Here is a 17787-nt window from a genome sequence, read left to right as displayed (position 1 = left end):
AATAATTGTCACCCTGTACCATTCGAGATGCAATGGATTTGAAAATTAAAAAGTTCATTAAAAGATTTAGTTAAAACCAAATTCAAGCAATAGGCTTCACCATTTATTTCGTCTCTCTTTTTATGAAGTTGATTTGTCCTACCAGAAATGACTTGCTGCACTAGTTTCTTTTTGATGGAAGGTTCTTTGTTACACTACTTCGCGTTTATGTGCGATTTTACATAATCAGCCACTATGTCCAACTTCGAACACACTTTATTAGAGTCAATGGGCATACCTGTTTTTACTGTCCATATATTTGTTAACAGCCTTAGATACCTTGGCAGGCAGGAAATTCGATATTCTGAACATGGCTGCACTGCAGCAACGGTTTCATAACAGCAGGAATAAAGGACAGCCAGCCAGTTGCAAAAAACGCTGGTTTTCAAATAACCTTGACCACGTTTTCGATGGACCTAAACCCGTCGCCTCCAGAAGAACAGACAACTTTACATTAGTAATTCACCCAGTAAAAGCTGTCTCCACATGACATTTGTCGGCAACAGTCTGTATATCCGTAAATAAAAACTAAGGCCCTTAGAATCAAGGGCTTGACACATCAGTAAAACCAATCACTTACAATAACAGACCATGTTAGTAGCTACATGCCGACACACTAGCAACTCTAGGGGCCTTAATTTTTATACATGGACCTACAGATCGTTGGCGACAAGTGTCATGTGGAGACAGCTTTCAGTGAGTGAATTGCTAATGTGAAGTTGTAAGTACTACTTGCACTATGTTGATGTATACCATTTTGTTTGTGATATTCCTACACTTTTTGCAGAGAGTAGCTTCTGCTAGACACGTAATATCGGGCCATGGCGTTTTCATTATAAGTCGTCGGATTGTATGCAGGTCTGTCGTTCTGAAGAAGATCCGTTTAGATCCGTCGAAATCGTGGTAAAAGTTATTTGAAAACCCCCATTTCTTGCAATTAGTTGACTGTCCTTTATTCCTGCTATTATATGTGTTACCTAGACAAATTGATTCCCGAAATTTCATAACTGTACATACTTATGTTTTGGTTTTGTGCTATTTTCCGTCAGTTCTACAACCGTTGCTGCAGTGCAGCCACATTCAGAATATTTAACACATGTAAGAGATAAACATTACAAGACCACAGGTTAACGTAGGCACGAGATAAGCCACCGTAAATGTGAAATGCTGGTACTTTAACACCTGGTGTAACCGTCAGAATGTTGAATGCAAGTAAACAAAAGTGCATGCACTGTACAGGTACGGGAAGTCAGTTCGGGCGCAGAGTTCCATGCCTGTTGCACTTGGTCGGTCAATACAGGGGCGCTGGAGTTGTAGTCCGATGATGTCCCATAAGTGCTAGATTTGAGACGGTACTGGTGATCGAGCAGGCAAGGCAACATGTTGGCACGCTGTAGAGCATGTTGGGGTACAACAGCGATATGTGGGCAAGCATTATCCGGCTGGAAAGCAGCCCCTGCCCAACAGGTCGAATCACCAGACTAATGAACAAATTTACAGTCAGAGTGTGGGATAACGACGCGAATCGTCCTCCTGTCATACGAAATGGTACTCCAGACTGCAGGTGTAGGTCCAATGTGTTTACCACGCAACGAGTTGGTTGCAGGCCCTCCTTTTAACCAAAACATGGCCATACTGGCACCGAGGCAGAACCAAGTTTTATCAGAAAACACAACAAACTTTCACCTTGCCATCCAATGAGCTCTCGCTTGGCACCACTGAAGTCCAAATGGCGGTGGTTTGGGATTAGTGGAATGCACACTAGAGGGCGTCTGACTCGGAGCTGTCCTTGAAATAACGGACTTGTAATAGTCCGCTGTGTCATTGTGGACCCAACTGTTGCTCATACTGCTGCTGCAGATTGAGCCAGGGCCATACGACGAATATGATAGTCACAGTGCCACGTGGCCGTCCGGAGCGAGATCTTCTCGCGACCGCATATTTCCGTGACCACCGCTGTCAGCAGTTATATCCGGTGGCTACATTCCTACCAAGTCTTTTTGCAATATCGTAGGAGGAACATCCACCTTCTCTTTGTCCTAATCATTCGAACCAGTGAGGTGTTGGTAATGGTGCCTTTGTAGCCTTAAAGGTGTTCTCGACTAACATCAACTCATCATGTCCAATCTCAAAACTACGCTACTGGCCATTAAAATTGCTACACCAAGAAGAAATCCAGATCATAAACGGGTATTCATTGGACAAATATATTATACTAGAACTGACATGTGATTACATTTTCACGCAATTTGGGTGCATAGATGCTGAGAAATTAGTACCCAGAACAACCACCTCTGGTTGTAATAACGGCCTTGATACGCCTGGGCATTGAGTCAAACAGAGGTTGTATGGCGTGTACAGGTACAGCTGCCCATGCAGCTTCAACACGATACCACAGTTCATCAAGAGTACTGACTGGCGTATTGGGACGAGCCAGTTGCTCAGCCACCATTGACCAGACGTTTTCAATTGGTGAGAGATCTGGAGAATGTGCTGGCCAGGGCAGCAGTCTAACATTTTCTGTATCCAGAGAGGCCCGTACAGGACCTGCAACATGAAGTCGTGCATTATCCTGCTGAAATGTAGGGTTTCGCAGCGATCGAATGAAGGGTAGTGCCACGGGTTGTAAAACATCTCAAATGTAACCTCCACTGTTCAAAGTGCCGTCAATGCGAACAAGAGGTAACCAATGGCATCCCATACCATCACGCCGGGTGATACGCCAGTATGGCGATGACGAATACACGCTTCCAATGTGCGTTCACCGCGATTTTGCCAAACACGGATGTGACCATCATGATGCTGTAAACAAAACCTGGATTCATCCGTAAAAAATCACGTTTTGCCATTCGTGCACCCAGGTTCGTCGTTGAGTACACCATCGCAGGCGCTCCTGTCTGTGATGCAGCGTCAACGGTAACCGCAGCCATGGTCTCCGAGCTGATAGTCCATGCTGCTGCAAACGTCGTCGAACTGTTCGTGCAGATGGCAGTTGTCTTGCAAACGTCCCTATCTGTTGACTCAGAGATCGAGACGTAGCTGCACGATCCGTTACAGTCATGTGGGTAAGATGCATGTCATCTCGACTGGTAGTGATAAGAGGCCGTTGGGATCCAGCACGGCGTTCCGTATTACCCTCCTGAACCCACCGATTCCATATTCTGCTAACAGTCATTGGATCTCGACTAAGGCGAGCAGCATTGTTGCGATACGATAAACCGCAATCGCGATAGGCTACAATCCGACCTTTATCAAAGTCGGAAACGAGATGGTACACATTTATCCTCCTTATACGAGGCATCACAACAACGTTTCAGCAGGCAACGCCGGTCAACTGCTGTTTGTGTATGAGAAATCGGTTGCAAACTTTGCTCGTGTCAGCATGTTGTAGGTGTAGCCCCCGGCGCCAACCTTGTATGAATGCTCTGAAAAGCTAATCATTTGCATATCACGGCACCTTCATCCTGTCGGTTAAATTTCGCGTCTGTAGCACGTCGTCTTCGTGGTGTAGCATTTTTAATGGCCCCCGGTGTAACTAGCCCTCACGACCGTTACACCGTGTATTTAAAGCAACTCTGATTTGCATGCTCATAGTGACGCTCTTGTGTGCCTGGCGTGAAGTTTTAATAGACGTTATTTTTCAGACGTATAAACTCGCCTGTCGCACAACTCCTCCTTGCTGTTGAATTTTCTCCCGCGGTTACACTAGTCGGTATCTTGCTCTCTGAGCTAGAGACGCCGTGCTCGACGCCTCTCGGCTGAGGACCGCCGGCCACGGCCAGCGTGGGGCGGCATCCGGCCGCGTGGGCGACGCGCGCTGTGACCGCCGCCGCCTATCTTGAGAAGCGTCAACACCGGCCGCTGCAATCGACACACGTCAAACAAACACGACGCGCCATATTTGTTTTCAGGCGCGTTTTATTAGCCTGATGGCCTTGTCGCGCCAATCGTATAAAAATGGCGGGGAGACCGACCAAGTGAGCACGAGATGCCAGTGGAATTTTTCCCCCGAGGGAATTGTCTGTCGACAGGAAGTATCCATTACGTCAGCAAGGTTAAAAGCTATCAACTTCAGACTGCTCTGAGACACGCAGTTTCTGTTTACCATCCACAAAGACTGTGAGAGAAACTGTTACATTCGAGGAAAAAAATGTATGACGACGGTGAGTTACAAAAAAGGCCATACTATTTCCGTGATGGCTTTCAAAACGATAAGTATTCCTAATAGAAGTCACAAGACGGCAGTTTCTCTTAAAGCCAGCATAGCCCACCGTTACATATATCTTCCTCCGTACCTTAAGTGGTTCTTTAACGAATACAGGAGCGAGGAGGAGACGCCGTTCATGTACAGAGAATTCAGATATTAATTCATTCTACATTTAATATCAAATGGTAAAAATAATACATAACTTCGTTGATGTATTTGAAACGTCAGTCACTAAAAGTAGCTTTGATTATAAAAATATATACAGATGCAAAATATTAATAAATCTGTCACTGTCAAGAGCAATCTCTATTCAGAAGGTGTCGAGCCCTGGCCATAAGGAAGTCTGTAGACGTTATTCAACTGGAAAACACACAAAATGGGATCAGTGTACAAATGTTCGCTCATAAATACACTACTGGCCATTACAATTGCTCCACTACGAAGATGACGTGCTATAGACGCGAAATTTAACCGACAGGAAGAAGATGCTGTGATATGCAAATGGTTAGCTTTTCAGAGCATTCACACAAGGTTGGCGCCGGTGGCTACACCGACAACATGTTGACACGAGGAAAGTTTCCAACCGATTTCTCATACACAAACGGCAGTTGACCGGCGTTGCCTGCTGAAACGTTGTTGTGATGCCTCGTATAAGGAGGATAAATGTGTACCATCTCGTTTCCGACTTTGATAAAGGTCGGATTGTAGCCTATCGCGATTGCGGTTTATCGTATCGCAACAATGCTGCTCGCCTTAGTCGAGATCCAATGACTGTTAGCAGAATATGGAATCGGTGGGTTCAGGAGGGTAATACGGAACGCCGTGCTGGATCCCAACAGCCTCTTATCACTACCAGTCGAGATGACATGCATCCTACCCACATGACTGTAACGGATCGTGCAGCCACGTCTCGATCTCTGAGTCAACAGATAGGGACGTTTGAAAGACAACTGCCATCTGCACGAACAGTTCGACGACGTTTGCAGCAGCATGGACTATCAGCTCGGAGACCATGGCTGCGGTTACCGTTGACGCTGCATCACAGACAGGAGCGCTTGCGATGGTGTACTCAACGACGAACCTGGATGCACGAATGGCAAAACGTGATTTTTTTTTTTCGGATGAATCCAGGTTCTGTTTACAGCATCATGATGGTCACATCCGTGTTTGGCAAAATCGCGGTGAACGCACATTGGAAGCGTGTATTCGTCATCGCCATACTGGCGTATCACCCGGCGTGATGGTATGGGATGCCACTGGTTACCTCTTGTTCGCATTGACGGCACTTTGAACAGTGGAGGTTACATTTGAGATGTTTTACAACCCGTGGCACTACCCTTCATTCTATCGTGGCGAAACCCTACATTTCAGCAGGATAATGCACGACCTCATGTTGCAGGTCCTGTACGGGCCTCTCTGGATACAGAAAATGTTAGACTGCTGCCCTGGCCAGCACATTCTCCAGATCTCTCACCAATTGAAAACGTCTGGTCAATGGTGGCTGAGCAGCTGGCTCGTCCCAATACGCCAGCCAGTACTCTTGATGAACTGTGGTATCGTGTTGAAGCTGCATGGGCAGCTGTACCTGTACACGCCATACAACCTCTGTTTGACTCAATGCCCAGGCGTATCAAGGCCGTTATTACAACCAGAGGTGGTTGTTCTGGGTACTAATTTCTCAGCATCTATGCACCCAAATTGCGTGAAAATGTAATCACATGTCAGTTCTAGTATAATATATTTGTCCAATGATTACCCGTTTATCATCTGGATTTCTTCTTGGTGTAGCAATTTTAATGGCCAGTAGTGTATATCTGCCGCTGGAGCTCCAGAGAGAGTATGCTTGCATCTCATTGGCGGCGCCGTAATCGTTCGAGGTAGCGCCTTCGTGCTGCGGTGGCGGCTGTAGTAAATGAGGCGGCGCACGTATTTGTAAGTGCGGCCGATTGGACAGCGGCCGATACCGCACCCCTCCCCGCCCAACCCGGAAGGTACTGTGGCAGTCCTGTGGCTTGGAGAGATATATGAGGGTGGTTGCTTTGGCTGGGGGCAGAGCAGATCAACCCGCGTCCTAACATTGCGTCTTACGATCGCCAGGGAAACTGTCCCGGAAAACGAGGCGCAGGACGCATCAGCCTGGAGGGTGCTACAGAGGATGCCGGCGACTAGCCGACGGTGACGGCGTCGATGTCAATGGGAGAGACGACCTCCGGTGTTGGCGGCAACGGTGTCGACGGCAGCGAGGGGGAGACTTAGATCGGTGAGAGGCCGCGAGTGGGGGCACCCGCTCGGTAAGCTGCGAAGGAGGTTGTGTTGTAGGGGACGGACGTGGTTGCGTCACGGCGGCTGGACGTCTTGCAGTCAATTAATCTGAAACAGTCTGCTTTACTGTAGGATCACTGAATCAACGGAGCCGTAGCTGATGTCGATGGCACTAATGCGTACCTGCCCTGCCGCGAATAGTGTACTGCGCTCTGCCGGCAAATCTCAGAACAACACTAGATTCCCATAAATGTTGCTTGTTGTACACTCAGTATTGAATGACGTTCCGGCGAATCTTCGTGGTGAAGTCTGAAGCTGGAGTAAAGGAGTAAGGAAGAAGCAAATGAAGCGAGGTCCAATGGCGTCCCCCGTGCAAACGTTCTGCTGCGAAATTCAGGAGCAGGAAAAGTGCGACATAAGCTCAGAAATATCAGCAATGCATCTTCACATGAATGTGATGTTCGAAGTTTTGAAATCTGCATCCTGAATGTTCAAACGAAATGTTCGGCCTCGCCGTTAGACTGTGGCGAGAAATTGTGCTGTCCTGAAACGCTGTAAATTCAAATGGTTCTAAGCACTATGGGACTTAACATCTGATGTCATCAGTCCCAGAGACTTAGAACTACTTAAACCTAACCAACTTAAGAACGTCACACACGTCCATGCCCGAGGCAGGATTCGAACCTGCGACCGCAGCAGCAGCGCGGTTCCGGACTGAAGCGCCTAGAACCGCTCGGTCACAAAGGCCGGCGACACTCTGTATTCCACTGCGTTTATGAAATTCTGCAAATTCTTTGAAAGAAAAAGGAGCTCCATTGTCAGAAACAATTGTTTGTGACAAGCCTTCGAGAGAAATACAGAAGCGAGAGCCCTGATAGTGCTGGCGGCATTCGTCGAATGCAGTGAGACAACAAAGGGGTATTTGCTTTAGGCATCGAGGATAATCGACCAACGTGTTCTCCAGAATGGGCAATCGAAGTCTGTATGGAGGCGTTGCCATGGAATATCAGAAATGAGAACGTGGAAACAGAAAAATTCCTGGCGCGGAACGGCCCGATTGTCCGTCCAAGCGCGACATTTTGTCGTCACATCACACGCTCTATTTGTTTCTTTAAACCAAGCCACGTATAATGTTGGCTCCATAGCTGCTTAGTGCGAACTGCTCCCCAATGACCTCTGTATAGTAGGCTTAACACCTGCTGTTACAACGGGGCGGGGATCAACACTCTTGTCTGTTCGTTAGGCTTGTGAAACAAAATCACATCTTTCAGAAGAGATAAACTGTTTCGATGTATGAAGTATCTTCGCACTAAGGGGTCGGGAATACGTCCTAAGGTCGCGGCCAACCTTAGTGAATGTAACTTTTTTGCAATCCTAGTGATTGGCTATGCTCCGTGGCTCGTGCGATCCGCCGTGAATCAGTAGGAGAAGAATCCAGTGCCTGCGAATCAGACGAATCAATATGTAAACAAGGAGCTTCCGATGCATCGAATCCTGCATCTCTGCCGACAGGTTAACGAGACAATGTGTCAGGTTTGGTGTTACGCCGTCGGGCGATACAGTACTTCATACTCGTAATTTGAAAGTAATAGCGACCAACTTTGAAGCTTCTGCGCTGTGCGGCGGAAACTTGTTTCTACGGATGAAACAGTGGAGTCAAAGGCTAATGGTGCGTGAACTGGAAAATTTGTTTGCCATACAGGTAATTATGAAATTTGATGACACCGTACATTATAACCAGGACTTCCTTCTTCAGCTGACAGTAATTAATCTGAGCACTGTTCGAAATTTTGGAAGCAAATGCGATGGGGCGTTCTGTTTCGCCAGTTTTGTGGGATACGACAGACCAGTGGAACTGAATTAGCTATTCTATTTGCATACCAAATGCTCTTTCTCTTCCTAATAACATTTTTAAGCATCTTACAATACTGAAACTTCCTGGCAGATTAAAACTGTGTGCCGGACCGAGACTCGAACTCGGGACCTTTACCTTTCGCGGGCAAGTAATCTACCAACTGAGCTACCCAAGCACTACTCACGCCCCGTCCTCACAGCTTTACTTCTGCCAGTACCTCGGCTCCTACCTTCCAAACTTTACAGAAGCTCTCCTGCGAACGTTGCAGAACTAGCACTCCTGAAAGAAAGGATATTGCGGAGACATGGCTTAGCCACAGCCTGGGGGATGTTTCCAGAATGAGATTTTCACTCTGCAGCGGAGTGTGCGCTGATATGAAACTTCCTAGCAGATTAAAACTGTGTGCCGGACTGAGACTGGAACTCGGGACCTTTGCTTTTCGCGGGCAAGTGCTCTGCCAACCGAGCTACCCAAGCACGACTCACGCCCCGTCCTCGCAGCTTTACTTCTGCCAGTATCTCGCCTCCTACCTTCCCAACTTTACAGAAGCTCTCCTTTCTGTCAGGAGTGCTAGTTCTGCAAGGTTCGCAGGAGAGCTGCTCTAACACAAACCACTACAGGTATTTTTTCCATGAGGAATCCTACCACCACCCACTACACTGTCACCTATAATCTTTACCAGCCTCCTCTTCCCATACCTATTGAATCTTAACATATTTATATCCTTTCACCTTGAATTTTAATCCCACTCTTGACTCTTTCTTCTATTTCTGCCAATGTTTCTTTGACTTATTGATTGAAGAGCAGGAGCAAATGATTACATCTCTGTCTTACCCCCTTTTAATATGTGCACTTCGTTCTTGGTTTTCCGCTCTTATAATTGCCTCTTTTCCTATAAAATGGTTCAAATGGCTCTGAGCACTATGGGACTTAACATCTATGGTCATCAGTCCCCTAGAACTTAGAACTACTTAAACCTAACCAACCTAAGGACATCACACACAGCCATGCCCGAGGCAGGATTCGAACCTGCGACCGTAGCAGTCGCGCGGCTCCGGACTGAGCGCTTAGAACCGCTAGACCACCGCGGCCGGCTTCTTTTCCTGTAGCTTACATCTATTTTTCTCAATATTTCGAACATCTTGCACCATTTCACATTATAAAACATATTTTCCAGGTCGACAACTCCTATGAACGTATATGTATTGATTTTTCTTCAGTCTTGCTTCTGATTTCAACCGCAACGTCAGAAGATCCTTTACCTTTGCTATAGCTAAGCTGATCACAATCTAACAGATGCTCAATTTTCCGTTCAGTTCTTCTGTATATTATTCTTGTCAACAACAAGGATACATGAGCTTTTAAGCTGATTGTGCTATAATTCTCATACTTGCCGGCCTGCTGCTGTTGATTATCCTCCTCTCGTCTGACCAGAAATTGTGAGTAGCATTGTGGTGACTCTCGCGAGACGTATCGACGAGAAAGGTAATGCCTTTTCTTTTGGGATCAATCATCAGTCTCCTGACAGATGTAATGTGGTCCGCCACGACTTCGTCTCATGTGCCAATATTTTTATCACATATTAACACTTACACACGACAATCTCAATTATTTGTCAGAGGTATTCAATCCCTATTTTCTCGTACAGTTTTTAACCTTTACAACTCGTATTAGTACCATTTCTTGATATGCTAACTCATGTCCTATCATCCCGTCCCTTCTTCTTGTCGATGTTTTCAATCTACATCTTTCCTCGTCAGTTCGACGGAGAATCTCTACATTTCTTATCTTACTAGTCTAATTAATTTTCAACATCCTTTTGTAACAGCACATCTCAAATAGGTCCACTCCCTTCATTACTGATTTTCCCGTAGCCTATGATGCAGTTCTTTGTAAGACTGGGCTCCAGACGTATTTTTTCCTCAAAATACGGCCTATATTTTATACGAAGCAGACTTCTTTTAGTGTAGAACGCTCCAAGTGCTAGTGTGTTTCGTGTACCCTGCTTGCTTCTTTCGTCGTGCCTTATTTTGCTTCATAGGTAGCAGATTTTTCTCTTCGACTACCGATTGACCCTATATTTGATAAGTTTATTGCTAATCTTATTTATGGTACTTCTCGTTTCTTTCATTTTTCTTCGGTTGAATCATGGTTCATATTATGCGGTCAATTGAACTGTTCAATTAACAGGTCCCATCACTCTTCATAGCTTTCACTGACAAATAATTTTTGATGTCTTTCTACTGTGAACTTCATCCTCACACCGTAATTTTTTTTGTTTCGGTCATTGATTATTTAAGCTGCTGATTGAACAGTTTGGAAGAAATGCTGCATCCCTTCCTTACGACCCTTCTCTCTTAATATTCCAGTCTTGTTATCCCTCCCTGTTTCTTGTTCATATTATATATTACCGGTCTTTCACCATAGTTAACTGCTCTTTTTCTGAGAATTTCAAACATCTTTCACTAATTTACGTTGATGAATGCTTTTTATAAGTTCGTCTATGTATCCAACGAAAAGCCGGCTGGGGTGGCCGAGCGGTTTTGGGCGCTACAGTCTGGAACCGCGCGACCGCTACGGTCGGAAATCCTGCCTCGGGTATGGATGTGTGTGATGTCCTTAGGTTAGTTACGTTTAAGTACTTGTAAGTTATAGGAGACTGATGACCTCAGAAGTTAAGTCCCATAGTGCTCAGAGCCATTTGAACCATATCCTACGAAAGGGTCTTGATTTTTCTTTAGCCTTACGTCCATAATCAAACGCTACGTCAGAGCTGCCTATATAGCGCCTTTTGTATTCAGCAAACTAAACTGATCGTCATTTAAGAAATCCTCTGTTCTCCTTTTCTTGCTTCTGTGTGTTACGCTTGTTAACGACTACAATGGTGTGATAAACATACGGATGAAAGTAACTTTCGTATGATGTGTCATCCCAAGTAACACAGTTCGAGGAGACCTGTACCACACACAAGAACAGCTGCTGCGGTGTATTAAAAGCGGTACCTGAAAGAAATAAGCAATGAGACAAATAGGAATGACACATTCATTCAAAGATAATAGGTTACACTAAGTCACAGCGATTCATGTTCGTCCTCTGGACTTTACAAAGGGTGATATATGGTTCTTAATAGGATGTCTGAACAACGCATGCCTTTGCAACGTGTTCCCACGCTGGCAGTAAGGATTTCTTGTGGAAGAGCGTTCCATTCCTCCAACACTACGATTGAAAACTGCTGGATGATGGTTGTTGCATGTGAACCTGCAGCAATACGTCCTTCCAACGCATGCCATACGTGTTCTATGGAATTTAAGTCGGGGGAAAGGGCAGACCAGTCCATTCGCGAATATCCTCTAGCTCCAAGAGCTCGTCCACCTGCGCTGTTCGATGCGGTGGTGCATTGACATACATAAAAATGCACCCCTGAAAAGATGCACGTGGGGAAGAAGTACCTTGTTTCAATAACGTTGACCGGTGAACGTTCTGGTTCAAAGATTTGGAGATCAGTACGCCCATGGAACATTATGCCTCCCAGCACCACAACACCTGGACCATCAAAACAATCACGTTCCACACCCGCATATGGCGAGAGGTGGGAACAGGTAATGCACTCAGGAACACTGTCGAACATGATGGTTTGGTAGTCTAGGTGTTATGGTGTGGAGAGGCATAATGCTGCATGGAAGTACTGACCTCCAAATCTTTGAACGCAGGACACAGGTAACTGTGGGACAGGACTCCATCCCTATGAGCGTCTTCTCCGGTGTGCACTCCACTCTGATTTCGTTTTTGTGGATGGCTATGCACGACACCATCGAATGGCTTAGGTGCAGGAGCTCCTGTGTCGAGAGGATATTCGACGAATGGATTGGCCTGCCTATATCGCCGACTTAAATTCCATCTAGCACGTGTCGCATGTGTTGAGGAGTCGTTTTGCATGACGTCCAGCCGAAGCAACGATGATCCATCCGTTGTCAGCCGCGCTGTTGGAGATGCGAGCGACCATAAAAATTCCCTACCAACTTCGTGACTAGCATGGGAGCTGGTTGCAGAGCATACTTTTGCCGTCCTTGGTGATTACACACCATATCCCACCGTTTTTAATGTTCAGGGGACCATCATATTTGCAGTGACTTCAGCGCAATTATTATCTTTGAATGAACGTCTCAGTGCGAATTTCCTTCAGTTGCCTTCTGTACTACACTTAGGAGATGTATGGTCGCAGTTTCGTTAACCTATGTTGCGAAATGTAGAAATGTTGGAAAACGTGAGGCAATACTGACTCTACGACTTATCTTAGAAGAAAGATTAAGGAAAGGCAAACCCACGTTTCTAGCATTTGTAGACTTAGAGAAAGCTTTTTACAATCTTGATTGGAATACTCTCTTTCAAATTCTGAAGGTGGAAGAGATAAAATACAGAGAGCGAAAGTCTATTTACAATTTGTACAGAAACCAGATGGCAGTTATAAGAGTCGAGGGGTATGAAAGGGGAGCAGTGGTTGGGAAGGGAGTGAGAGAGGGTTGTAGCCTATCCCCGATCTTATTCAATCTGTATATTGATCAGGCAACACAGGAAACAAAAGAAAAGTTCGGAGTAGGTATTAAAATCCATGGAGAAGAAATGAAAAATTTGAGGTTCGCTGATGACATTGTAATTCTGACAGAAACAGCAAGGGACTTGGAAGAGCGGTTGAACGGGATGGACAATGTCTTGAAAGGAGGGTATAAGATGAACATCAACAAAAGCAAAACAACGATAATGGAATGTAGTCGAATTAAGTCGGGTGATGCTGAGGGAATTAGATTAGGAAATGAGACACTTAAAGTAGTAAAGGAGTTTTGCTATTTGCGGAGCAAAATAACTGATGATGGTAGAAGTAGAGAGGATATAAAATGTAGACTGGCAATGACAAGGAAAGCGTTTCTGAAGAAGAAAAATTTGTTAACGTCGAGTATAAATTTTAATGTCAGGAAGTCGCTTCTGAAAGTATTTGTATGGAGTGTAGCCATGTATGGAGGTGAAACATGGACAATAAATAGTTTGGACAGGAAGAGAATAGAAGCTTTCGAAATGTGGTGCTACAGAAGAATGCTGAAGATCAGATGGGTAGATCGTATTACTAATGAGGAGGTATTGAAGAGGACTGGGGAGAAGCGAACTTTGTGGCACAACTTGACTATAAGAAGGGATCGGTTGGTAAGACATGTTCTGAGGCATCATGGGATCACCAATTTAGTATTGTAGGATAGCGTGGAGGGTAAAAATCGTAGAGGGAGCATAAGAGATGAATACACTAAGCAGATTCAAAAGGATGTAGGTTGCAGTAGGTACCGGGAGATGAAGAAACTTGCACAGGATAGAGTAGCATGGAGAGTTGCATCAAACCAGTCTCAGGACTGAAGACCACAACAACAACGACATGTTGCGAAAGCTACTTTCATCCCGGAGATTTGCAAGCCAGTGGAAGATGTATCAGATGTCTAGCTGATCAGGTGAGAGTTGCCATATTTATTTGCATTTGGTGCCTCCTGGTTACCAGGCAGATGCTCTGATCACCGTGTCCCTGAGGCTTAGAGCATCGGCCTAGTAACCAGGAGAGCCGGATTCGAATCCCGGTCTGACACAAAATTTCAACTTTCTCCCCATTGATTCCAGTCGATGCCCACTTGCATCCATGGTCGATAACTTTTTGTGTAGTATTATATAATGTTGGATGCGTAAGATGGTATATTACGTATGGTCTTAAAGTCGAGATAAATTTGATGAAGTTTGTGCCTCCTCGGCCGCGGAACGCATAGCAGCGGTTAGTATTGGATGCGACGGCAGAAGTGGTGGCCGCTGAAGGCAGTGTGTGTGTGTTGCAGAGTCGCGGCGCGGCGCCCCATGCCGCAGCAGCAGCAGCCGCAGCCGCCATGAATTCGAACGCGATCCGCGGCATCCGTCGCAAGAAGTCGTCGCTGTGCGAGGTTAAGATCGCCGTGCTGGGGGCGGCCGCCGTCGGCAAGAGCGGTGAGTACACACAGAGAAGCCGCGTCCTCTCTCCGTCTCCAGCAGGTCGATTCAGATGGCCTGGTGACTAAGGCTTCAGCATATCTCGTGGTAGGGCATCATATACAGGGTGTTACAAAAAGGTACGGTCAAACTTTCAGGAAACATTCCTCACACACATATAAAGAAAAGATGTTATGTGGACATGTGTCCGGAAACGCTTAATTTCCATGTTAGAGCTCATTTTAGTTTCGTCAGTATGTACTGTACTTCCTCGATTCACCGCCAGTTGGCCCAATTGAAGGAAGGTAATGTTGACTTCGGTTCTTGTGTTGACATGCGACTCATTGCTCTACAGTACTAGCATCAAGCACATCAGTACGTAGCATCAACATGTTAGTGTTCATCACGAACGTGGTTTTGCAGTCAGTGCAATGTTTACAAATGCGGAGTTGGCAGATGCCCATTTGATGTATGGATTAGCACGGGGCAATAGCCGTGGCGCGGTACGGTTGTATCGAGACAGATTTTCAGAACGTAGGTGTCCCGACAGGAAGACGTTCGAAGAAATTGATCGGCGTCTTAGGGAGCACGGAACATTCCAGCCTATGACTCGTGACTGGGGAAGACCTAGAACGACGAGGACACCTGCAATGGACGAGGCAATTCTTCGTGCAGTTGGCGATAACCCTAATGTCAGCGTCAGAGAAGTTGCTGCTGTACAAGGTAACGTTGACCACGTCACTGTATGGAGAGTGCTACGGGAGAACCAGTTGTTTCCGTACCATGTACAGCTTGTGCAGGCACTATCAGCAGCTGATTGGCCTCCACGAGTACACTTCTGCGAATGGTTCATCCAACAATGTGTCAATCCTCATTTCAGTGCAAATGTTCTCTCTACGGATGAGGCTTCCATCCAACGTGATCAAATGGTAAATTTTCACAATCAACATGTGTGGGCTGACGAGAATCCGCACGCAATTGTGCAATCACGTCATCAACACAGATTTTCTGTGAACGTTCGGGCAGGCATTGTTGGTGATGTCTTGATTGGGCCCCATGTTCTTCCACCTACGCTCAATGGAGCACGTTATTATGATTTCATACGGGATACTCTACCTGTGCTGCTAGAACATGTGACATGCAAGTACGACACAACATGTGGTTCATGCACGATGGAGCTCCTGCACATTTCAGTCGAAGTGTTCGTACGCTTCTCAACAACAGATTCGGTGACCGATGGATTGGTAGTGGCGGACCAATTCCATGGCCTCCACGCTCTCCTGACCTCAACCCTCTTGACTTTCATTTATGGGGGCATGTGAAAGCGCTTGTCTACGCAACCCCGGTACCAAATGTAGAGACTCTTCGTGCTCGTATTGTGGACGGCTGTGATACAATACGCCATTCTCCAGGGCTGCATCAGCGCATCAGGGATTCCATGCGACGGAGGGTGGACGCATGTATCCTCGCTAACGGATGACATTTTGAACATTTCCTGTAACAAAGTGTTTGAAGTCACGCTGGTACGTTCCATTGCTGTGTGTTTCCATTCCATGATTAATGTGATTTGAAGAGAAGTAATAAAATGAGTTCTAATATGGAAAGTAAGCGTTTCCGGACACATGTCCACATAACATATTTTCTTTCTTTGTGTGTGAGGAATGTTTCCTGAAAGTTTGGCCGTACCTTTTTGTAACACCCTGTATTTAAGAACCTTCAACATCGCAGCGCGTCAGCAATCGTTGGTTAATACATTAAAAAACTGAAAACCCGCCTCGATTGCGAAAAAAGCTCTTAGTGTTAATTGTTAACCCAGGTTTCGGTGTAGATAACTACACCTTCTTCAGAACAACAATAAAACCCACAAGTGCCTAAGAAGACCTTTGTCAATAATTAAAAGAACACCATAGCTATACATTTATAAACGAAAAAGAAAAGAAAAACACAAGCAGTATACACTCCTGGAAATTGAAATAAGAACACCGTGAATTCATTGTCCCAGGAAGGGGAAACTTTATTGACACATTCCTGGGGTCAGATACATCACATGATCACACAGATAGAACCACAGGCACATAGACACAGGCAACAGAGCATGCACAATGTCGGCACTAGTACAGTGTATATCCACCTTTCGCAGCAATGCAGGCTGCTATTCTCCCATGGAGACGATCGTAGAGATGCTGGATGTAGTCCTGTGGAACGGCTTGCCATGCCATTTCCACCTGGCGCCTCAGTTGGACCAGCGTTCGTGCTGGACGTGCAGACCGCGTGAGACGACGCTTCATCCAGTCCCAAACATGCTCAATGGGAGACAGATCCGGAGATCTTGCTGGCCAGGGCAGTTGACTTACACCTTCTAGAGCACGTTGGGTGACACGGGATACATGCGGACGTGCATTATCCTGTTGGAACAGCAAGTTCCCTTGCCGGTCTAGGAATGGTAGAACGATGGGTTCGATGACGGTTTGGATGTACCGTGCACTATTCAGTGTCCCCTCGACGATCACCAGTGGTGTACGGCCAGTGTAGGAGATTGCTCCCCACACCATGATGCCGGGTGTTGGCCCTGTGTGCCTCGGTCGTATGCAGTCCTGATTGTGGCGCTCACCTGCACGGCGCTAAACACGCATACGACCATCATTGGCACCAAGGCAGAAGCGACTCTCATCGCTGAAGACGACACGTCTCCATTCGTCCCTCCATTCACGCCTGTCGCGACACCACTGGAGGCGGGCTGCACGATGTTGGGGCGTGAGCGGAAGACGGCCTAACGGTGTGCAGGACCGTAGCCCAGCTTCATGGAGACGGTTGCGAATGGTCATCGCCGATACCCCAGGAGCAACAGTGTCCCTAATTTGCTGGGAAGTGGCGGTGCGGTCCCCTACGGCACTGCGTAGGATCCTACGGTCTTGGCGTGCGGAGGATTTGGCTGCGCCTGTACTAAGAGAGGATCTCCGGGGGTCACGAAAGTATTGCTCATGATTAGTTAGCAAAGTACATTAGGAATGGTTCCACTAGGCAGCATCACAGGGTAGAGAAATTATTAGCTACAAAGAGCGTTTGTGGCAGACCCACTCTGTCGATCTGCGCGTGAAACTAATTAATTGTGCGTGACTCATCACTTCTACTGACTCTGCATGTACGATTAACTGAAATATGATCACCAAATTAATGTTATTCAACGATTCCTGAAATCGCGCATATTAACCGAAATAGAAGCTATAGTTCCGATCCTACTTGTAGGGTTGGACAGTAATACTGTGCCCGTCTGTCGATTCCACAGCTGCAAAACTGGTGGGGATAGAAATGCAGAATTTGTTATTTACGCTGGTCACGCAAAATAATCAGGAACAGAGGTGAAAACAGCTTACATTTTTAATAACTGTCAGTGCACAAATTGTGATGAGAAGAGCATGCTGAATTCAGTGGA

At 46.2% G+C, this 17787-nt stretch overlaps 1 protein-coding gene across 1 annotated transcript in view; it reads left to right on the top strand.

Annotated features, from left to right (window-relative positions):
• The window catches only part of LOC124794855 (ras-related and estrogen-regulated growth inhibitor), a 390394-nt gene that overhangs the window by 147688 nt on the left and 224919 nt on the right, over window positions 1-17787 (top strand). Inside the window, exon 2 of the mRNA XM_047258521.1 lies at window positions 14228-14372. Coding sequence (XP_047114477.1) covers window positions 14276-14372 — 97 coding nt within the window. The 5' untranslated portion in view covers window positions 14228-14275. The remainder of the gene's footprint in view (window positions 1-14227; window positions 14373-17787) is intronic.

The sequence above is a fragment of the Schistocerca piceifrons genome, chromosome 4, assembly GCF_021461385.2.
Source record: "Schistocerca piceifrons isolate TAMUIC-IGC-003096 chromosome 4, iqSchPice1.1, whole genome shotgun sequence".
Classification (NCBI taxonomy): Eukaryota; Metazoa; Arthropoda; class Insecta; order Orthoptera; family Acrididae; genus Schistocerca; species Schistocerca piceifrons.
The sequence above is the reverse complement of the archived record's forward strand: the minus strand, read 5'-3'. Positions and strand labels throughout refer to the sequence as shown.